The 23575-nt window shown below is 38.2% G+C and overlaps 1 protein-coding gene across 1 annotated transcript in view; it reads left to right on the top strand.

Moving 5' to 3' along the window:
* Positions 1–23575, top strand: part of AHRR (aryl-hydrocarbon receptor repressor) — a 249273-nt gene that overhangs the window by 199699 nt on the left and 25999 nt on the right. Inside the window, exons 5-6 of the mRNA XM_036742143.1 lie at positions 11662–11791; positions 14398–14531. Coding sequence (XP_036598038.1) covers positions 11662–11791; positions 14398–14531 — 264 coding nt within the window. The remainder of the gene's footprint in view (positions 1–11661; positions 11792–14397; positions 14532–23575) is intronic.

Below are 23575 nucleotides of genomic sequence, written 5' to 3'. Positions count from 1 at the left end.
TAGGATCATAAATTAATAGATCTGATTATAAAATATTCCTTTTATTTTTGAATTTCTCAAACTCATCAAGTTTGAATGAAGAGTATAGAAAACACTTGCAAAGGAATTTCCCAAATCTTTTATGTCTGTTGTATACTAGAATAAGACTTTTCATTCAGGAAGTTTTTGAATTACTAAGCTATCTGCGAAACATAAAACAATCTCACTGGACATTGAAGGAGAAAAACTTCAAGAATTAACTTCAAATTTAAAATTAAAATTAGTATTTAATTTGATGAATAATACTTAGTGAATGGAACCTTAAATAACATACATATTTCTCAGCACCTCATGATAATCTTCACAAAAATGGATTATGTGTTAGGGCACAGGGAAATTAAAAGTAAGTGTTATAGACTATAACACAATTAAAAGTAATTAGTGTAAAGAGCGCAAACAAGAGATAGAGATCTAAATGGAGACTTAATAATGACATCCTTAGTAATGAGTGGAACAAAGAACAAATCATAGAAACAATAACTATATTAATGCGAATTTAATTGATGAGACAGCATGCCAATATTTCTGTGATACAGATAAAGCTGTACACAGAGGAAATTTTGTAACCCTGACAAGATATGTTAACAAAATTTTTAAGAGTATTAATGAACTAAAATGTGCAATTTCAAAAATAAGAAAAGAAACATACACAAAATAAGCACAAATGAGAAAATCTTGAAAATCAGAATAGAAACATAAAAGTAAAAAAAAAAGATAGATCTCAGAAGTCAAACTGAAAGTTGATTCTTTGAAAAGACTAGTAAAATAGATAAGCCCTTAGTTAACCTAATTAAAAAGAAAAGTGAGTAAAGTTACATTAAAAATAAAAAGTAAACAAGGTAAAATCACAACAGAAATGAAGCGAAAAGAAGTATCAGAACCTATTCAGCATAAATAAGAATTTAAACAAAATAGATTATCTGCAAAAATAAAAATTCTGACATTAATAGAGTACCAAATAGAGATCTTTAACAATTTAATTTCAAAAAGGGAAATTGAGCTAGGTTTAAAGGAGGAAAAATAATCTGTTCCCTATAGTTTTATAGAAGGTTCCAATAAAAAAATTTAAAAATAGTTAATACTCATAATAACTGAAATTATTCTCAAAAATAAAAACAAAAAAATAAAAACAAACTCTCTACCAAAATTTCTTTTTTAAGTGAAATATAGTCTTAATGCTCAAACTAGGGAAGGAAAAATAAAGGAGACTATAGACCAATATGATTAATGAATATTGACTCAAAAATTTTAAATGAAATTTTGGTTTAACAAAAGACTATAGTAATTTATACATACCCAAAATGTAATTCAATGTGATCAAGTTAGATTTATGCCAGGGATACCATGATGGTTCAACATTAGGAAAATAGTTAATGCAGTCATTAAAAACAAAAACATCAAAAAACCCTGATATATCAATTGACAAAGAAGAATATCTTTGACAAAGTATTGCTATTCAGTTGTTCAGTCATGTCTGACTCTTCCTGGTCACATGGATAGCATGCCAATACTGTCCGTGGGGTTTTCGTGGCAAGGATACTGGGGTGGTTTGCCATCTTCCTCTCCACAGACGAACAGAAGTAACTTTACCAGGGTCACACAATTAGTAAGTGCTAGAGGCTGGATTTAAACTCAAGTCCTCCTGACTCCAGATCCAGCGTAGAACATTCATTTATTCTAAAAACCCTAAAAACTATAAAGATAGAAGAACTATTTTTAAAAATACAATAAAAGTCACGTATGTAAAACCAAACAGTGAAACATGAGAAGCATTACCAGGAATTGCAGAAATAAAGCAAATGTGCCTCCTCTCCCCTCTGTTATATGAAAAAAAAAGTGCTAATAATAGCAATAAGACTAAAGAAATAAATTAATGCATAAAGGTAAACAAAGAGGAGATACAGATATCATAATTTACTAGTGACATGATGCTTTACTTAAATTGTGATAAAGGCTTTAATAAACTAACAGGATACAAAATACACCTCAAATCAGCAATAACATAGTAATAACAAATCATAGGAGGAAATAATAGAAAGGGAAGTTACTGAAAATAACTGTGAGATGGGCAATATCTCTGGGAGTCAGTCTGCCAAGGCATACTCAAAACCTTAAAAGATACAAAACATTCCTTAAAGCAGGAGTTCTTAACCTGGTAGCCACAGACCCAGTTTCAGGGGTCTGTGAACTTGGGTGGGAAAAAAATTACATCTTTAGTCTTCAGTAACCTTTTACTGGGATTTGGCATTTCTTTCAGTTATCAATTTAAAAAACAACAACTCTGTTCTGAGAAGGGGTTTAGCATCCTCTTCCACCTGCCGAAGGAGTCCATGGTATAAAAAAGATTAAGAAGCTCTGCCTTAAAGAAATAGAGAATACAAATAGCTGGAGAAAGAGCATTCGTGGCTGGGCTGCAATAATATAATAAATTAATTTATAGACTTAATACTATGCCAGTAAAACTACCAAAGGCATATTTTATAAACCTAAACAAAATAATAACAAAATACATTTAGAAGAAATTAAAGGTCTAGAATCTCAGGGGTATAATAAAATGATGAAAAAAGTAGGAATGAAGGAGAAATAATACTTTCAGACCTTAAATTATACTATAAAGCATAATCTTCAAAATTATCTGGTGCTAGTTAATAAAAAGAAAAATAGATCAGTAGAACAGACTAAATCAAGAAGAAATAGACACAATTGAATTCAATAACCCAATGATCATAAACATAAAAACATAAATTATTTAGAGAAAAACTGTTTTTGACAAAAGTTGCTGGGGAAACTGGAGTTTGGCAAAAATTAAGTTTTAGACCAGCATCTTATTATCACAATAAGCTCAAAATGGGACAAAGACCTGGATCGTAAAGATGTTATCATAAAAAAATAAACAAACCAATTCTATCAGACACCTTTCAAGTTATGGCTTCATAGAGAATTTTTAACCAAACAAGTAATAGAGGTGATCACAAATGATAAAATTGATCATTTAGACTATTTGAAATGGAAAAGTTGTTTTATGAACAAAATTAACACATCTTGGATAAGAAGGGCAATAGTCAATTGTGGGAAAATGTTACATCAGATAGCTCTGATACTCAAAACAATATAGGAAATGAATATAAACTTATGAGACCAAAAGCCATTCCCCATCGTGTAAGTGGTCAAAACATATGAACAAGCAGCACTCAAAAGAAACACAGGCTATTAACAAGCATTTTCAAGATCATGCAAAATCACCCAAAACAAGAGATACCAAATTCAAAGCAATTCTCAGATTTCGCCTCACCCCCAGGAAAACAGCAAAGATGATAAAAAATGTCAAATGTGATTACTAGAGAGGTTGTGGAAATACACTAATAAACTGTTGGTAGAGCTATAAAATTGGCCCAGCCATTCTGGGAAGCAATTTTCAGTTGTTAAGAAAGTGACTAAAATATCCATACTCTTTGACCTTGTCATCCAGTGGCTTAGTACAGTACCTGGCACATAGTAGTCACTTAAATAAATGTTTGTTGATGGATTGACTGAGATCTCAGTGCTAATTACTTATACCAAGGAGGTCAGTGATAAGAAGAAAGGAACCGTACAGGCCAAAGTATTTATAGCAGCAGATTTTTGTAGTAGCAAAGAACTGGAAGCAAAGACAATGCCCACCAATTGGGGAATGGCAGAACAAATTGTGGTACAGGAATATAATGGAATATTGCTACAATCTAGGAAACAGTGATGATGATTCAACTATGATGAATACAGATGAGGACTTACTGAGGCAGAGTGAAATAAGCAGAACCAGGAAAACAATATACAAAATGATTGCAATGCAAATGGAAGGAAAACCAATAAACAGAGAAAACTGAATGCCATAAACTTATCCATGTTGGCCCCAAAGAAGAGCTATGAGAATGCATTGCTCTTCATTCTTTAAGGAGGTGAGGGACAATGGGTATGACATACTAAACTAATTTTTCTTCTTTTATGTTCTTTGTTATAAGGAATTGATTGCTGGAATAGGCAGGGGGGAAGACTATATTGGAAAAGTAGGTGATATAGAAATAAACATCAGTAAATATTAAAAGAAAAAAGACTATGTAAGATCACATCATTTAAAGACTCAAAGTCTCTTTTTTTTATTTGTGAGAAGGTGATAATAGTCAAAGCAAAGAGATTAGTTGGTGGCTGGCTCTGCTGTGCTTCTTACAGTCAGCACTTAATCCTAAGGGTAGATTAACAACTGACAATAACCACGCCGATGACCTTCACTTCCTACAATTTTTATTATATGTGTTTTAAATTGCACTTATGTCTCTCTTTTTAAATATAATTTCCTAATGTAGATTTGTATTTTATTTCAGCAGTGATGAAAAAGGTGTATAGTTTATTAGAGAGTGATAGAATATAGATACATGCGGGCATATGTATTTATGTGTCTCTCTACATACACACACATCATATGGGGGTGTCTATACACATGTATATATGTGTACATATATATATACACACATACATGTTATATATATATATATACATAAGCACATAGATACATATGCCCATATGTATCTGTCTACATATCTATCATTCTCTAATAAACCATACTTTTTCATCACATACATATTTGTGTATACGTATACACACCCCCACATGATTTTAGTGATCTTCAGGAGATATCAGTCTGCAGTACAGTTTTGATTTGGCAAACATTGCTGTCAGCATTACCTAAATAAATGGATGTTACTTTCTGAATGTCTACTAATATAAGAATTTCACTATTGAGATGTGAACTCAGAAGAAATATAGATAAAATTTTCTATATTTAAAAAAATATTGTTATATTTAAGTTAAAAGTTCACTTCTGTGAAGAGTGACTTGGCTCCTGGGCAGAAGCCATGTGGTAAAATGACCTGGAGCAGTTAGTAAGCAACTCGACCTTAGGTAGATGTAAGCTACCTAAGAAGTGGAAATAGAAGTTTGGAATAGGTCAGTCAAAGGGAAATACTATTTCTTTGTAACTGGAAAAAAAAGGGCACTCACAGGGCTTTCATACAGACTAGTGGTGGCATGTTGGAGAGTTTTGTTGTTGTTTGGCCTTTCTGCTTTGCTGGGGAGCTGAGAGAAAACACCCTCACCCTGAGAGCTAGGAATCTGAAAGATTTAAGAAGTTATTTTCTTGTCATGGCTGGTATGTAAGCTATTAGAAGCTTTTCATTAGAGAGCAAATCTGGAGTGTTGGTTTTTTTTTTTTGCCTCATTATAGACACATCTCATACATGAAGAAAAATTCACTTTCTAATTAAGTCATAACAACTGAATTAGCTGTCATTGTCAGCAAGTGGTAAATGTTTATCACTGAGGGGAAGTGTGGCAGAAGGGTTAGGAAACTGGCCTTGGATTCCAGAAGATCCCAGTTCAAGTCTTTTGGCTGGCACATACTCCTTAAGTGACCAAAATGAAGTCCCTGTTCAGTGTCCCACTCAACTTTCTAAAACTATAAGTTATAGACAAGTTACTAATCTGTATTGATAAAAGGAGTTTTCGCACTGGGAGTTTTTGTTCTGATGAAATGACAGGTCTGGACTGCCTCCTCCCCTAAAAAAAAGTATGCTTATCTAATCGAATTAAAGTATTTTAAGCAAAATTAATTGGGAATGTGTACTAATCTATGCCTCTCACCTAATTACACCTATGGGAAGTCAAGGTATTTGAACTGGGAGACCATAGGGAAGCACCGTCTACCTAGTGGAAGTTTTTTAGTTGACTTATAAAATAGAAGCAAATGACACAAAGAGCAAACTGTGCAGGGTGTCCCAAAGTCTTAGTGCAGTTTAAGCTTTAATAGCTACTAATAAATAAGCTATTAAATGTATGACTATCTGTGTGTTTCTGTACATCTAGAGATATCAATGTGTGTGTATATCTGTCTATCATATACATACCATCTCTAAAAAATCTATATCTGTACAAGCCATAATCATCCTCACTGTGTTAAGTTGAGGTTAAGATGAGTCACTATGGGTGACTTGTTATTGAGACATTCTGGTCCCTGACTCATTACAGGACTTTTTGCAGAAAAAGATTCTATTGGCAGACAAAGTTATCACAAGCTGTTTCAGGAGAATGATTCCAGAATTAGAAGTGCCAGCCTTCATGGCATTTGGAAACTTAGTAGGAAAGGAGAGGTTTATGCAAATCTCCAGACAGAAAAACCTTTAATAAATGAATTCAGTAGCAAGTTCAAACATGGAAACTGAGAAAAGCTGCATGGCACCTGCCTGCATCCATTTGGTGAAAATCGTATAGATAAAATGTCAAATGTGGCAAGCCAAAAGCAGGATGTCCTGTTTGGTGAACATCTCGGTGGTGGCAGCACAGGCTGGGAAAGTCCCTCATCTTCTCAGGCTTCATTTTCCTCATGAGGCTGGACTAAGTGATCTCAAAAGTCTTTTCCAAGTCTAACAGTCAATGATTTTACATAATATTAGGCATTTAGAGCTGAAAGCGACCTTAGATATCATCTTGTACAAATTACCTATTTTACAAATTAGCAAAGTGAGACCCAGGGAGCCCAGCCGATGGTCACAGAGCACAAATTAATTTTTAAAAAAATAGATATTCTGGATTAGGAGTCAAGGAGACCTAGGTTCAGGGCCCATCTCTGACATTTACTAACTGTGTGACCCTGGGCAGGACTTTTAACCTCTGAACCCCTGACAGCTCTCTAAGATTTCCAATACTGTAAAAAAAAAATTGCTTCTAGATATAGAAACAGCTAGTGATTAATTTTGTTGCAATGACTTTCAAACAAACAGGTAAATAGCGAGGAGTTGTTGCCAAGTTTGGCTGTCATCAGTTTGTCCAGTGAGTAGATGAGCACCATTTAAGAAATCTGAACTGAATGTGTGTCATAAAATAGCAATTCCCTCTGTCTCAGTTTACTCATCTGTGAAATGAGGAGATTTGAACTAGAAGATCTATAGGTTCTATCCCAGCTCCGTAAGTCCATGCATTACCCTTAATGCTGTCATGTTCCCTGTAAGCAGAATGGGGAAGATCTCCCACTTATATTTGTCATCCCCCTACGGGTAAGCCTTCAGCAGAAGCTTTTTTTTGGAGAAATAGATAGTGTAATGCATTGTGTGGAGAAAATCGTTTTTCCCCCAAAGCCTAGATCAGTCTAGTACCTAAGGCCTAAATCTGCCTTTTTGATAAAGTGTATTTCAGGTGAATCAGTGTATTCCTTATTTCTTTGTTTCCAAAAACACAGGAAACTTAAAAGATCACAGAAGTGAAGAGCTTTCCTAGTAAGAAAAACCATGTTGTCTTGGAAATCTTTGGATCATTGATGTATGAGCCTGTAGCACAGAAGCTCTCGGTCTATTAGTGACACTCTCTGCTGATGTGCCAGGCTGCTTTTCCCTACGCTCACCTCTATTTTCAGTATCAGGGATGGGATATAACTCAGGCTGGCGGCATTGGGCACTTTGGCAGGAAGTGAGTGGGCCGATACGTCTGTGTGTCTGTGGGTGAGGCCAAAAAGCCAAGCCGGAAAATGGGTTATTAACAAGGATTTCTAGGAAAGATAGCAGAGGTTAGTTAGCCTTTTAGTAAACCAACCTGACATTTTAACTGAGTTACAAGGGCATTTAGAGAAGCGAACACTTTAGTTCTGTAAAGAAGATACGTTTCACTTAACCCCATAAGTAAGGGTTAAAGTAAACTAAATGTACTGATTTGAATTAATGTTTATCTTGTATCATTTAAACAGTCTTCTTTTACTCCCAACTGTTTTCATTGTTTGTCTCCTGCCCTCTTTTCCTGTTGATATGTGGGGTTTTTTTTTTTTATCCGTCATCAAAATAAGTCCCATAAAGAAATCAGGCAGGAAGTAAGGACAGTGAATGATGTGATTACAGTTAAAAAGATGGGACAGTCATAATTACAGCATTTCACCCAGTTTTCAAATTGCGCTTTCTCAAGAGGAGGTCTTTGCTTTCTCAGCTTTGTTATACTTTCTACACCCAGTGATGGTGGAGAGAGCATTGGACTTGGGGTCACAAAACTATCAGAGCCGGAGAAGACCTTAGCTTAGAGTTCCGTGAATCCAGCCCTTCATTTCACAAAGGAGGAAACAGAGTCAAAGGAGTGGAGCTGTTCAAGGTCGCAGAGCTAGTAAATTAAGGCTTTGAACTCTGGTCTTAGATGTTCTTGTCACAGCACCGTTGCTGTCAGGAAAGCTGAGTTCAAACCCCAGCTCTGATGCTTAACTTCTACTTTTTGTTGTTGCTCAGTCATTTTCAAGGGTGTCCTACTCTTCATGACCCCATCGGGGTTTTCCTGGTATGATTTGCTGTTTCCTTCTCCAGCTCATTTTACAGATGAGGAAACTGAGGCAGACAGGGTGAAGTGACTTTCAGAGGGTCACACAAGCCAGCAAGTGTCTGAGACCAGATGCTTATAAGTAAAAAACACTTTGTGAGATCTTATGAGACAACCTTGTATAATGGTCAGTGTAATGCAGTCAAGAAGGTCTGAGTTCACATTCTGCCTTTGGCACACACTAACTGTGTAACCATGGGCAAGTCACTTTATCTCTTGGTGCCCCAGGTAACTCTCTAATCAGTCAATGAGCATTTATCAGTACTGTTTTCTAGATATCATGTGGGGCTGGAGATACAAACGGAAGTAAAATGATCCTGGTCCTCCACCTCAGTGAAGGGAGTTTCCATACCTCAAGTTCCCCCTCACAAATGAACCCACAGACCCTGAATTACTTACAAAGTCACACAATCCCAGAATTTTAGATTTGTAAAGGAACTTAGCAGCCATCTAGTCCAGCCCCTACCCAAAAGAACCCCCTACTATAACACAGCTGACAAGTGGTTGTTTATGTAACCCCTGCCGGAGGGGGAGCCCATCACCGTCACCTCTCAAGGCAGCACCATTCTACTGTTGGACAGTTCTAAATCAGTGTTTGGAAACTCTCCCTGGCATCAAGCCTCTCCTCCTTCACAGGATGGCTGGGAGGCTCAGATGACATATGTATATAAAGTATTTTGCTAACCTTAAAGCATTATGTAAGTGTTAGCTATTATTACTGTACCCATTTTACCTGTGGGATCACTGAGAGTCAAAAAAGTTAATGTTTCTGTGCCTAGAAAGTATCAGAGCTAGTCAGTCAGTCAGTAAACAAGTATTTACTAAAGGCTTACTGTGTTCCAAGCAGTGTGCTGAGCACTGGGGTTACAAAGAAAGACAAAAAAACCCCATCCTTACCCTCAACATGCGTCTTTCCAGCTCCCCTCCCCATCCTGCTGTCCCTCACATAGCATCTCCTTCTGTCGGGGTCGACTACTTGATCTGTCTACTCACTTTGAATATTAAAACCAGATAAAAAATCAAAAATGATTTTACTGAACACCTTGTGTATAAGGGGATGTGGGGATCCAGTGCCTGGTAAAATGGTTGGTGCACGGGAGATGCTAATAAATGCTTATCAATTGATTGATTGAGTCAAAAATGTGAGAAAGCCTTTGTTCTAAAGTCCCTCATAGTCTGATTTTAGAGATGCCGCTACTACATGGAAAGCAAATTTACCAGACCTACATCCCCAAAGAAATCAAAGAAAGAAGAAACAGTCCTATATGTACAAAAATATTTCTGTCAGCACTTTTTATGTAGTAGCAAGGAACTGGAAACTAAGGGGGTGTCCATCACTTTGGGAAGAGCTGAACAAACTATGGTATGTGGTTGTAATGGAATTATGCTGTAAGAGATGAAGGGGCTGTGGTTTCAGAGAAATCTGGAAATGAATGGATTCAGAGTGAATTGAGCAGAACCAGGAGGATAGTTTATACTTTAACAATAACATTGTTTAAAAAAATTTTTTTTGAGAGCCTTAAGAACCCTAATCAACCCAGTAATCAACTATGACTCCAGAGGATTGGTACCGCTGAATGCTAATTACCTTCCGATAAGAAGGTGATAGACTCAGGGTTCAGAATGAGACATCCATTTTTGGACGTGAGGAGTTGTTTTGTCTGACTGTGCATATTTTTTGAAGAGTTTTGTTTTTCTTTTTCCCAGTGCAGAGGGGAAAGAGGAGAAAAAGAACGTTTGATTAATTTTTTTTTAAAGAGAGTTAATAAAGTAATGTGTGAGTGTTAAATGATTGGTCCAAATAGTAAACGAAAATTCTTTTATCAGTTAAGGTGTGGTGGGATGGGAGAAATAAAGTGTAGTTTCACTTCTGTCAAGGTCATTTAAAAACATGATATGAATAGAAGTAACCACTGCACAAAATTGAATTAGACATTAAGGAGGTTTGGTTTTTTTTTTCAAGCTAGCTAGGGCTTGTGTTTGGATTTCCTGCATTCTGCTTAATGTATTTGTCTGTCTCTTTCCAAAGAAAGATTCAGAGAATCCCACAAAGGAGTCTCCAATTGTGGTTCTGAGCCAGGAAATGTTTCTGGGCAATGCTGTAAAAGAATTGGTATTAGAGATGTTCCGAAAAGAAAGGAATAGAGAAAGAGGCATGGATTTATAAGAGGAACAATTTTAGACGCAAATATACATTAAGAAAAACAAAACACTGCCTCAAAGCTCAAAGGGAGGGGAAATGTAGGTAGAAATACTAGAAGAGATCGAATCTGATGCCAAAAGGGGATCTTGGCAGAAAATACAAAAGAATTATAGTACGATTAAGCCTGTGGCTAAGAAAATATTCTATTTCTGAGTGTCTATTCACTTCTCACATACTATCTAGCATGTGAAGAAACCTAAGGATAGGACTAAGTTGGCAGTAGGCAGCAGGACCATTAGCTAGCTGGTAGGATGTAATCACAGCTTTTTGTAGCCAGCTAGCCCAATAAAAACACGACTGTTTTGGAGAAGAGAGGTAGAGAGAAGGCCTGATTAATCAGACAAGTATTTAGTGAATGTCTATCACAGGGGTGGGGAACCTCCCGACACATGTGGCCCTCAAGGTCCTCAAGTGCAGCCCTTTGACTGAATCCAAACTTCACAGAATCAATCCCCTTGATAAAAAGATTTGTTCTGTAAAACTTGGACTCATTCAAAAGGCTGAACCCAAGGACCTAGAAGGCCAAATGTGGCCTCGAGGCTGCAGGTTCCCCACTCTGTCACATTCTTGCCATGGATCTGGTCACCTGGCCTTCTGATTCATCAGACCTTTTTGTGATGTAAGTTTCTAGTTTTAAGTTGGTGTGGCCTGCCCTTCCTCCTTCCTTTCGCCACAGTAAACTCAAAGCCTAATTAATAACCAGGCAGTACGGCATAAAGGAAAGGACACATACCCTAGGACATCAGATGACCTGAGTTTGAGACCTAACTCGGATACTACCTGTTACCCCAGACAGGTTAAATTGGGGAAAATCAATACTTTCACTACCTACCGCATAGAGTTGTTGTGAAGAAAACATTTGTAAGTCTGAAAGCAGTGTATAAATGTGGGCTATTATATCTTTTACACAGGATTCTCTCTTGATGAATTTAGCTGATTTTCGTCAGATAAATATGGGAAATTTTGCAGCTAGTGGCCAGTGACAGAAATCAAGGAATTTATTTTGAGATTTGGTCTAAAATTCTTTATTGTAACTATTTCAGACTGATGTAATGCACCAAAACATATATGATTACATTCATGTGGACGACCGCCAAGATTTCTGCAGACAGCTTCACTGGGCCATGAATCCTCCCCAGATGGTGTTTGGGCAGCCATTACAGTCAGAAACAGGTGGGTCAGAATCAGGCACTAGGTGGAAAAATCCACTTTTGCTGGAAAGTCCAAACCAATATCGTTGAAATCCTTTGCCAACCTCAATTTGGCCTCATTCTACTCTCCTAACTGCAAACAAAGTACCAGTCTAGGTTGGTTGGGATCTTGGTGAGAGAGTGTGCTCCATTGGCTCCTGGGTGGAGATGGAGCTGATGACTCTCTTCCCTATGGTTGAATATGGAACCACTCCTGCATCCTGGAGTAATTAAGCAAACCTGTTCGTGATCCAAGGCCTAAGAATCTTAGGACCTCCTAAGTTGGGGGAGGCAGGGAGGGAAGAACATTGTCCTTCCTGGATGCTTCCATGATGGCCAATAACTTTGTAAGTTGCCCAATTAACTTGATAAGTTGTCTCTATAGAATCTTTTATGGTTTCTACTAAAGCAGCATGGTGATCACCTCCTGGTCTAGGGCTGTAACACTAGGGGCTTACAATCCAGTAAGGGATTGCACACAAATATATGAGTAACTATAGTGAAAACCACTGAATTACGTACTGTGCTTACCCCATACATGACTATGTTACTCCATGCATCTATAATTTGCTTCTTGCTTTTTCTTCTCCCTAATATTTAGGTATAACTTTTTTTGTTGCAGGTTGAGCAGTGTTCCCAAAGAGTTTAGAATGAGTCATGGGTGTTTCTAGATCAGCTCTCATGAAAATCAGAAGGACCATAACCAGTCTTGGGTGTTTTTTCTCACACACCCTTGTTCTCCCTTTTGCTCTTGGTTAACAGTCTCTGTCTTGAGAGGCAGTGTGGTATGCTGGATAGAGTCCTGGATTTGGAGTTAGGAAGTATATTCAGTTGTTTTTCAGTCATGTCCATCTCTGCATGATCCCATTTGGGATTTTCTTGGCAAAGATACTAGAGTGGTTTGCCATTTCCTTCTCTGGCTCAGTTTACAGATGAGGGAACTGAAGCAGACAGGTTTAAGTGACTTGCCCAGGGTCATATAGCTAGTAAATGTCCACAGCTGGATTTGAACTCAGGTCTTCCAGACTATGTACTCTATCCACAGCATCAGCTAGCTGCCTTGAAGTCAGAAAAGCCTCTTATCTACTACCTGTGTGAGTCTGGGCAAATCTCTAAACCTTTTTGTGACTTGGTCTCCTAATTATTAGTAGACCATAGTAGAATTATTAGCAGAATTAGTAGAATGAGGGAGTTGGACTTGATGTCCTCTGAGATCCTTTGCAGCCCTCAGTCTGTAATCTCTGTCACTCCACACAGCCTCATCTGTTCTTTCTCTTCCTACATGTTATCTTACTCCTTTTGTGTTATCCCAGGATAGCAGCTATTTGTTTAGTTTCTTTGTCCAGTTGTCATCTCTGAATAGTTGGAATACCTCCTCTACTTCTTTCTATCCCCCTGTTCAACAAACCGTGCTACTTGACTTCTCTTTTTCAAATTCACTTGTAAAATTTTCTTTTTTTCTGGAAAATTTTCTTCCCTAAAAATAGCTACTCATAGATTCCATTCATAGATGCTTAAAGACCACTGTGCTTGCATATAATACTTTTCCAGTGTAAAATCACTATTTACTTTCTGCCTTTCTTATCCGAGATAAAAGCTTGCTCAGGAAACACCTATTTATTTTGATAGAAGGGACCAACACTTTTGTTAACCTTTAAGATATGCAAAATAAAAATGGTGAAAAACATTGCTAAAGCCGTGAAGCCCTGTAGTTCACTCATTCAGTGCCATGTATTCTCACATAACATTTTCTCTATGTGCAACACTATGGTAGGTGATCTGGAGGAATATATAGCAAAAAGAAATGCTCTTAGGTCTTGTAGATTACACTGTACTTGGGGAGGCAACCTTAGAAGTCATCCAGCCCAACACCATCACTGAACAGATAAAGAAACAGGCCCAACAAGGTGAAATAGCTCCCCTGAGGCCATACTAAAAGTTGAAAAATGGGAAATTCAGGATTCTAGGCCAAATTACCAATTCCTAAGGGCTCTATCCACCCCTCTCCACTGATCTCGTGTATATACATAAGTAGAGAACAAGATGATTCAGAGGAAGAAAAAGATCAGATGCAGGCTGGTTTGTTTGGAAAGGCTTCATGGAGAGTGATCCCTGAAGGAAAATCAGACTTTGGACTGGCAGAAAGAAAAGTTAAGGGCATATGATGTGACCATCGTTAGTATTTTACCAATGGAGAAACTAAGGCACACACAGAGAGCTAAGTAACTTGGTCTAAATCAGACACAAACTAAAAGGTGCATTTTGAATTTAATACTCAGGAATTTGAACATATAGATGAGAAAGCCTGTCACCTCACCAAAATCCTGAAATGAAATAAAATGATACACACAGTGACTATAAACTGTTAGGGAAAGCCACAATTGAAACTAGATGGAATAGTAGCAACTTTTTTAATGTTAAGTATTCCTTTGAACAAGCTACATGTCTGAGACAAATTCTGCAAGTTTCACATTTGAAGAAAAATGAAATATCCAAATGATGATCTTTCACTTTTCTTTTGTTCACCGGTCCGTATTTTCACATGGAAATTATTGTTAGACATACTTTGTCCTCTATTGTCATTGGCAGGAGAGGAATACATACTTGATAAGCTGCTTAAAGCACAAGAGCGTGACAGCATGTCAACGGAATACTCTGCCTTCCTAACCCGCTGTTTCATCTGCCGAGTCCGCTGCCTGCTGGACAGCACTTCTGGTTTCCTGGTAAGTAGAATTTGTTAAGGAGAAAAAATAAAATTGTAACTGAACAACATTTTAATGACTAATTTTTCTGAGTGATCAGAAAACAATATGGGGAATGACATAAAGGCATAACTTCTTTGGAAGGGGGAAGAAAAGAATAGGAATAGAAAAGGAAGTGGGTTATGTGACCTTTTTGACATTCAAAAAAGGGAATCTGTAATTTGGTTTATATAAGGCATTAGCCATGAACAACTTCAAATATGCAAATTTCAATCTATCTATGACATAGTAGATAAACCCTAAGTTGGTACCCAAGGCATATAAAATTTAAGTGATTTGCCCCTGGTCAGACATCTAGAATCTATCCAAGGCTGGATCTGAACCCAGGCTTTCCTAATACCAAGCACAGCACTCTTTCCATTGTATTTCATCTTTTTTTACTTTAAATAATGCTTATTAGTCTGTGATCCTAAATTGTACTTAATTATAGGCTTTTGTAGTTATATAGATTTGTATTAAAAGTACCCTTTTCTCCTTCAGGGTCCTTTAAATGCTTCCTGTCTGTATCAATAATTAAGGTGGGACTTTTTTACTGTTTTCTCTTTTGGAGCACTTATTTAATCAAGTGCCCTTGATGAGTCCGGCCTTTGTTTCTTTGATTAAATCAGGAGTCTTTGATGACCTCCTTACCTCAAGGGAAAGCCTAGTTTACAGGGGTTTGAGTTGTATGTTTGTGATGCCAGAAGCTTTTAGGTCTTGTGGGTTTGAGTCGCATGTTGTGACACCCTTTGACCCTGAATGGGGTATATAAACTCAGAGGTTGGAGTTTTGTCTTTGGGGCTCACTCCTGGAAGGAGTATCAAGACTCTGGGCAAGCTGTTGTTAAGAACTGCCCCCCCCCCCCCCCCCCGCCTTGGCTTTGTAAAAACCCAGATGTTGATGCTTCTCTACTGATAACCATGTATTGCTATGGATAGATCGAATTATGTTATTGGCTCTGTTTATGTAATGTGTGTTGGATTAAAGTGAGATTGTTAACCTCTTAAAGTTGCTTTCCTTAGAAAAGCAGATCAAAGAACCTGTGCTGGCAGCTCTTGTTGCTGGTCTTGTTGGGTTTTACACCGCTACAGAGCTGCTAGCCACGTTGTTTTTACACTGTCCAAAAAGCATTTAATTCAAATGGGCATCATCCTATTCCCTATTTGTCAATATCATCACATAGATCCTTAATCTTCATCCCTATAATCTGACCATCTTCAGTAGCACATGTAATGAATATGAATAGTACAATTCTTTATTCATAACAGCCAATCAGTAAATAATGAATGAATGAATGAATGAAAAAAAAATGGGTTTCATTTATAAAGTGACAGTTCATCAGATATCACCACTGAACAAGATAGCCTTGATTATATGGTGGTAAAGAATAGGAATAGGTACTGGCTCTGTGATTTCAGTGGTATGAGGAACTCCCAGTTGGGGAAAATCTGTCAACACAGACTGATACCTTCTCTTTGGTGGATAGTCCTAGAAAACTGCCTAGAGCCCTTGACTTGTCCTGGGTCACACAGCTAGTATGGGTCAGACGTGGGAACAGATCTTCCTGGCTTTGAGGTGAGCTGTCTTTCAGCTATGGCACACAGTGGTAAAACTTCTGGAAAATGCTGGGAAATCCTTCCATAGATTGCTTATAATGCATCTTCAGGTTTAATTGTGTTTCTATTTAAAATATAGTATGTGTGCTTTTTTTTTTAACTATACTTCCCCCATCCTACAGAGGAAAGCATCCTGACCAATAGCTCCATGTCTCTACCTGCCAGGAAACAAGGAAGAAGAAAAATCTGTCAGTTACTGCTGGTATAAATAGTCAAAACCACCAATGTGTTTCTCAGACTTTTCATTTCTCTCAAGTTTGTTCCATGACCATTTGGAAGTGTGTTTGTTAATATTTTGCTCAAATTACGTTAGTTCATATTTACATAATAAAGAAAGGTTTCCAGGGCACTTTCCTTACAACAACATAAGGTGCATAAGGCAGAGTCGGCCTTATGTATGGCACAGAGTGCCTCCATTTTACAAGTGAAATTGCTGTTCTGAGGAGCTAAGTGACTTAATTGCCCAAGTTCATTCAGCTGGTCAGGGTCAGAGCCAGAATTTCCATCCAGCTCCCCAGACTCCAAGAGCTGCTCCCTTTCCCTTCTGCCTCAGCACCTGCTCTTGGCTCCCAGAAGAAAAGTCCCTGGCCTCTAGAAACCAGGCACCTGGAATTTCTGTACTTAACTCCACTACCAACGGTAAAGCACCAAAGCTTTAGGTGATGTAAGAGGCTAAGAGACTCTGAGATACTTCAGTGAACATCCTTGTATACATAGAAAGCATGATCAAAATTTTAACAGGGTGTGGTATGCATGCTAGAAAATCATAATGGACTCTGACAAACCCAGTGGTATAGGATAATACTTTCATAGTTCATATGAGGGCCAGAGACATAAGACTCTCAAAGGGGGATGAATAATATGGCAAGTTTTGTTTTATTTTGTTTAATAGCCAAGATTAGATTGAGCCAGTGCATGGCATTATATTGTAGGACTGCTTCCTTTTCTGAGAAGTATCCTATGTCTCATGACTACATTTATGGAGAATTAAGTTAATACTTTTTCTCCCTATTCTATGTACGCTTTGAGACCTGAATTCAATCATGACTTTAGAGAATTGAGATTGTAAAAGTTAGAGTAGCCAAAAAAAGAAAGGGACTATGAAAAGACATGGAGTAATATTTAATTCATGTCAGTTTTTAAATGGAAAGAAAGGAAGAAGCAAATTCTTCACATGTGAATGAGAAGTACCTGAAAAAGTAGGCAAATTACATGGAGATTACCAGGATGTAGGGAGAATGGCTTAAAAATAAACTTGGTAGCCAAAAAACCTAACCCCATAAAATGTCTAAGATTCCCAGATACTGTAGTAAGAGTGAAGCTGAGATGTACCAATGATGTTTACAGATGCTTGTGGATGTGGGGCTTGTCTAAAACAAATCATTAAACAAGAAGGTGGGTGTGGGGATTTGAGTTAGTACAGAGCCTGTCAAGAATCACCTTTTTGCCTTAATTTCAAAAAGATTTTGTTTTCAATTGTCAGGTAGTCTAGAAGACTAAAATCATCTCTAGGAAGAGAAGGGAAATGAGAAAGAGGCAGAATGAGAACCTAGTGAGAAGATGAAGCTTAGAATTCTGAGAGAGTATGATCTCTCATGTCTTTTGAAGAAGATTTTTCATCTGAAAAAATATATCTCACTTTTTCAGACTTCTTTTTGGTTGCTGTTGGCAGAAGGGGTGTGATGGGATCTGTTAACTTGGGACTCTTTACAAAATGAGATCTGTCTGTGATCATGATGCCTTTGCTAAGATAGTTTCCCTGCATTAGCGTGGAAACTCTGATGAGAGGATCATAGATTTAGAGATAGAAGGAACCTTAGAAGTCATCTGGTCTTACTCTCTCATTTGACAAATGATTGGAACTGAAGCCCAGAGATTTGAAGTGACTTCCTCAAGGTCATACAATAAGTAGCAGCAGTCAGTTTTGGAACCCAAGTCCTCCAATTCCAAATCCATCATACTTTTCATTTTGCCAGCTTAGCATCTCCAGTCTTCTGTGGCCTTTAGGGTCTAGTCACTAAAGGATAACAGTGGCTGGAGAAGAGCTTGGACTTTTATCTGTACTCCTAGTCTACACTTTCTTGGTAGAAAGGAATGAAACAGTCACCAGTATCTGGAGGGCATCCCTTTGATCAGGACCACATTCCATTATTATCCACTCAAACTGAGCTTTCTTGCTTTACCTCACTCAGAGTTGGCTTAAAAATAAAGTCCTTAAAGTTGCAGTCTACTGTAATCATGACTCATAATGCAACATAATACACTAGTGATTCAGAGGGTTTGACAATTCTTGCCTTCCCACTAATGTTTGCTCTCTGACTAAGGCAATCATGTAGCTCTTCCATTTCTTGAAGTATGCCTATGCAGGCTTTTTTTGCTTATTTCTTCGGGGATGTTTAATAGAAAAGCTCCATTATTTTCAGTACAGGGAAAAGTGAATCTGCTATTTTGAAAACAAAAAAAAATGGGGCTAGGTTGGTTCTGCATAGAGTACTTTATTTTTAAGTAGTGCATCTTTTTAGATTTTATTCATTATAGAACAGAGGCAATATCTTCTCTCTATCATATGGATCTAGCATGAGCCAATATATAAAATGTCATTGTGACGCACACTAAAGATATTGATTATTTAACATATCCCCATTCCTCTTACCAATGACTATCCCACTATTGGTCAGAATGTTTTCCTTTGCAAGATGGGGGGCAGAGAGGACTAAAAAGACAAATTAGAATGACTGAAATTAGTAATAAAGTGTGTTATGGTTCTCTTTGTTCAAACACCCATTCTGCATCCAGTCCTCCTCTCCCTGCTTTCAGTTTGAGCCCCAGCACTAGAATGGAAACAGGTCAGACTTCTAAACCAAGGTGGAAAGAGGTTGAGCTCCTCATACCAGCAGGTGATTGACAGTCTTTTTTGCCTTCATGCTTCCTGGTAGGTGGAAACATAACACTATTGGTCAGAGGGAAGAGGATGACAATGCATCCAATTCTTGGTAAGTTGTTTTTCCTTTTTGTAGTGCAGGGGAGACAGAAAGAGAAAAAGAAATAAAGGGACAGTACATTCTTTGCATTAGTGCTCTGCGACACGGAGGAGGGGAGGATTCCTGGAATAGGAATGATTTTAGCACCTTCACAGCATACAGGTTGCAGGTTATTTTACTATTTAAGCCTGTCTCATAAAATTTCATCTGTAGGACCTTCTTAATTACCATAGTATAAACACTTTTAAAATTATTTTTAAAAACTCTTTAGTTAACAGTGTTATCCTGAAAAATCACATCATTTGGAAATCAAAATCAGATAAATCCTGGTACTTCCCAGTCTACAGACATTTACAGAGCATTTACTAATTTTATGGTATCATGGGGAATCCAGAAAAGCCTAAAATACAGTTTCTTCCTTCAGGTAGTTTTTAAGAGTCAGCAAATTGTGACCTGAGGGCCAAAGATGGCTTGCTAACTGCCTGTTTTTATATGGCCTTCAGGCTAAGAATAGTTGTTACACTTTTAAATATAATAAACTGTTATTTAACAATTCTGGGGCTGTGCAAATATAGGCAGTGGGCATCCATTCTCTGGATTGGATTTGGCCTGAGGGCCAAATCTGGCCTGTTGCCTGCTTTTATATAGCCTTCAGGCTAAGAATGGTTTTTACACATTTAAATATAATGAAATTTTATTTTACAGTTCTGGGACTGTACAAATACAGGCAGTGGGCATCTATTCTCTGCATGGGCCAAATCTGGTTTAGGCCATAATTGTGATGATGAGACCAATACATAAGAAAAGACTAGATGCTGCCTTGGTTTGCTAATTACATAACAAATGAATAACGTCAATAGTCTGTGCTATATCAGTCCAGAGGAGGGAGAGATCAGGGCGATAGAAGATAAGTTCATGGAGGAGCTGGAGAAAAAGTAATCCAGTTAGGAAGAAAAACAAATTCAAGTAAAGTATGGAAGCAGAGAAGTACATAATATATTTAAAGCAAGGCAAGTTCCCTTTTGAAAATAACTAGTTCGCCTGGAACAAGGCTTTCATGTTGGAGCAATCCACTAATTGTTGATTGAATTCCTTTCTGTACTAGAGGCCCTGGAGGGATACATAAGAAATATAAGATATGGTTCCTAGCCTCAAGGAATTTACAGTGTAGCTGGGTAGAACAAACTTGGCCCACAGGAAACAATTAGAGCACCATGAAGCCCTACACGGTGTAGCTCTGATTACCACTATGATTTCAGGGAAAAGAACACCAGGTTCAAATTCTGAAGACCCAAGTTAGCACCTCTGTGACCTTGGAGAAAGCTCTTCAATTCTCTGGGCCTCACTATAAAGCGAGGGGGTTGGACTAGATGACCTGTGGGGACCCTTCAGGCTTTAAATCTATGATTCTGAGTACTGAGAAAGAGGTTATCAACCCAGGCTGGGGTGGTCAAAGAGTACATTTGCATAGAGAAGGTGAGAACTTAGCTGAACCCTGAAGTAGGCTGTAGAGGAGGAGGGGAAGAGAGGAGGTCTTTCCAGGTGGGTGCTACAACATAAGCAGTGGTAGCAACCAGTGTGGCATGTGTGGGAGACCGAAAAGGTCTAGGGCCCTCCATTTTGGAGAGTAGTAGGAAGTAAGGTTGGATAAAGAAGATGGGAACCTATTATAGAAAGCCTTTAACACTCAAATAGAGTTTGGACTTCAGCTGGAAAATAGAAAATAGGAAACCCTGGTAGCTTTCATCATTTCATCATGATGAAACTAGGGATTTAGAAAGATTAATTTAGCTGTGGAGATGCAGCCAGGTGTAAAGGGCTAGCCTTGAAGTAAAGAAGACCTCAAAGTCCTACCTAACATACACTGACTGACTCTGTGACCATGGGGCAAGTCATGATCCTATGACCCTTTGAACTTAACCTCACCCCAGACACCTCTCCAAGTCTATAATTACAGAGGGATTACTGCTGTAAATCCTGATCTCTAGTCTCACATCACCAACTCCCTACTGGACATCTTAAAGCAGATGTCCTGTATTGTCTAAAACGGAACTCATTGCCTTCTCTCCCAAGCCTTCCAGTCTTCCATATTACTGTTGAGGGCACCCCATCCTCTTAGTCACTCAGACTCGCAACCCTCAGTATCATCCTCAGCTACTCACTTGTTCTCACCCAGCACGGCCCACATGTTGCCAAATCTTCCATCTTTGTTTCTGCCTTCACAACATCTTTACTCATAATTATTACCCTAGTACAGGCCCTCATCACCTCATACCTAGGCTACTGCAGTAGCCTTCTAATTGGCTTTTCCTCCTCCCCCACCAAAAAGGTATAATGAATGCAAGGAAGTGTCATTTGTGATAGCATTTGACAACAAAATGTTACAGTACAATCTAGTAAGAAATATCTGCTTTTCCTTTATCATTCGGCATTACCAAGGATCCTCTCTTTGCTGAAGGTCCGGACTCACTGTGCTTTCCCTGCATTTATTATCCAATTACAAGCTGCTAGGAATGTTTGAGGATTTTTCAATTGGTCTGTCAGTCACTCCAGATCTGGTTGCACACATCATGGTGTTAAGGAAAAAAACCAGCAACACTTGATTGAGTTCTCATTTGGGGTTTGCTACTTATCTAGCTGTATGACCTTGGGCAAGTCACTTCACCTTTCCTATCCTCAGTTTCTTTATCTGTAAAATAAGGAGCCAGGACTAAATGATCTCTAAGGTCCCTTTCAACTCCAGCTGTCTAGGTTTCTAAGTTTTATACTTATGAATAAATGACTTGGTAACATGCCAAGCATAGATATAGTGTCATAATTGGTTAAAGCTAAAGCAACATAAAGGGTGGATGGATCTTTTTGTTTTTTAATTGGTTGTAATTGTAATTGACTGGACTCCAGTAGTTAATCAACTGTCAGTTCCACAAACATTGGCTGAAGTTCCTTCTGTGGATGGCACTGTGCAATGTATTGGGGAGACAAAAATGAATGAAATTTTCATTGTACTTGAGAAGTTTATGATCTAACTGGGGGAATAAAGCATGTGTTATAAAGTGAAACTGCAGAAGAACAAAGTATAACTATCAAAGGGGGGGAGAGGAAAAGCTTCTGAACAGGATTATGGAAACTGGTTAAGAGTTATACATTCCCCTACCCGACAGGTCCAGACACAGGCATGCATAAAAGGGCAGAGGTGGGAACTTAGAAAAAGCTTGTGGTAAATGAGGAATACACTTAGTTTGTCAAACTGAAGGGATGGCATGGAAAAATTAGATAAGTAGATAGTAGCCAAGTTGTAGAAGACCTTGAATGCTAAGAAAGTTGTACGCTTTTGAATTCCAGGTTCATTAAGCTAATACATTTCTCAAATGTCTGCTGATCAAAAATTAAAAAAAAAAAGATATTTGCTACGGATAAGGCAACAATTTCCAATTTGGTCTGAAACTGCTTCCTTTTGCTTGGTCAACACTTCTGCTTAAACCAAGAATTAGGGTGAATGGTCCTAAGAAAAATGTTGCTACACCCTGCCCTCAGCCACATATGCCAGATGTCAGCATCTGTCTTCCTCTCTTTAGGGTCCAGGCTTTCCACACAGTTATGCCTGTCTCAGCAGGAACCATTGTGGACTTGAAGCTGCCTTCATTCTCTCACTTTATCATGTATACATGTTGTTTGTACATAATTGTTTACATTGTCTTCTCTTGCTTTGGATACCTGACTTATGTTGTGCTGCTTCCTTTGCCCTCTCACTTGGGCAACTTCTCATATCCGGGCTCCTGTTCATTACTTGGACCTTGACCACCTGCCTTGCTCTGCCATACAGTTTTTCTGTCTTCCTTGCTCATCTACCTGGGACTGAACCAGCTGCTTCCTCTGACTGTGTTTCAATATGCCCTGACTCTGACTGTGCCCAAGGTCTGGCCCTTACCTTTGATACCTGGATGATTGCTCACCTGGTTTCGGGCCTTTGGCTCCATTTGGAGCTTCTAAGTCCAGCTCGTTTCTGAGCCAGTTCCTTATCCTGACTTGCTGACTCGTTCCTAGCAATCTCAGGCTTGGCTTCTCTTCTTTCAACCCCGTGACTCAATGACACCCACAGTCCAAGCCCTAACACAAGCTAAAGTCAACTCATTTAGTTTGGATGAGTGTTTTGGCGGGGGAGGGCATTATACATATGTGTATGAATACAGACATACTTATACATATGTCTTGTGTGTAGATGTGTGTGTTGTTTGTGTGTTATCTCCTTCATTAGACCAGGAACTTCTTGAGAGCAGCGATTGTCTTTTACCTTTCTTTACATCCTCTGGTGCTTAATGTAGTGCCTAGCACATAGTTGGCACTTAATAAAGTGCTTGTTAACTTCTCTGCCTCGGGTTCCTGACCTGCAAAATGAGGGGGTTGAATTTAATGGTCCCATCCAGTTCTA

The sequence above is a fragment of the Trichosurus vulpecula genome, chromosome 1 (assembly GCF_011100635.1).
Source record: "Trichosurus vulpecula isolate mTriVul1 chromosome 1, mTriVul1.pri, whole genome shotgun sequence".
Taxonomy (NCBI): domain Eukaryota; kingdom Metazoa; phylum Chordata; class Mammalia; order Diprotodontia; family Phalangeridae; genus Trichosurus; species Trichosurus vulpecula.
This window is presented reverse-complemented; position numbering and strand designations above follow the sequence as displayed.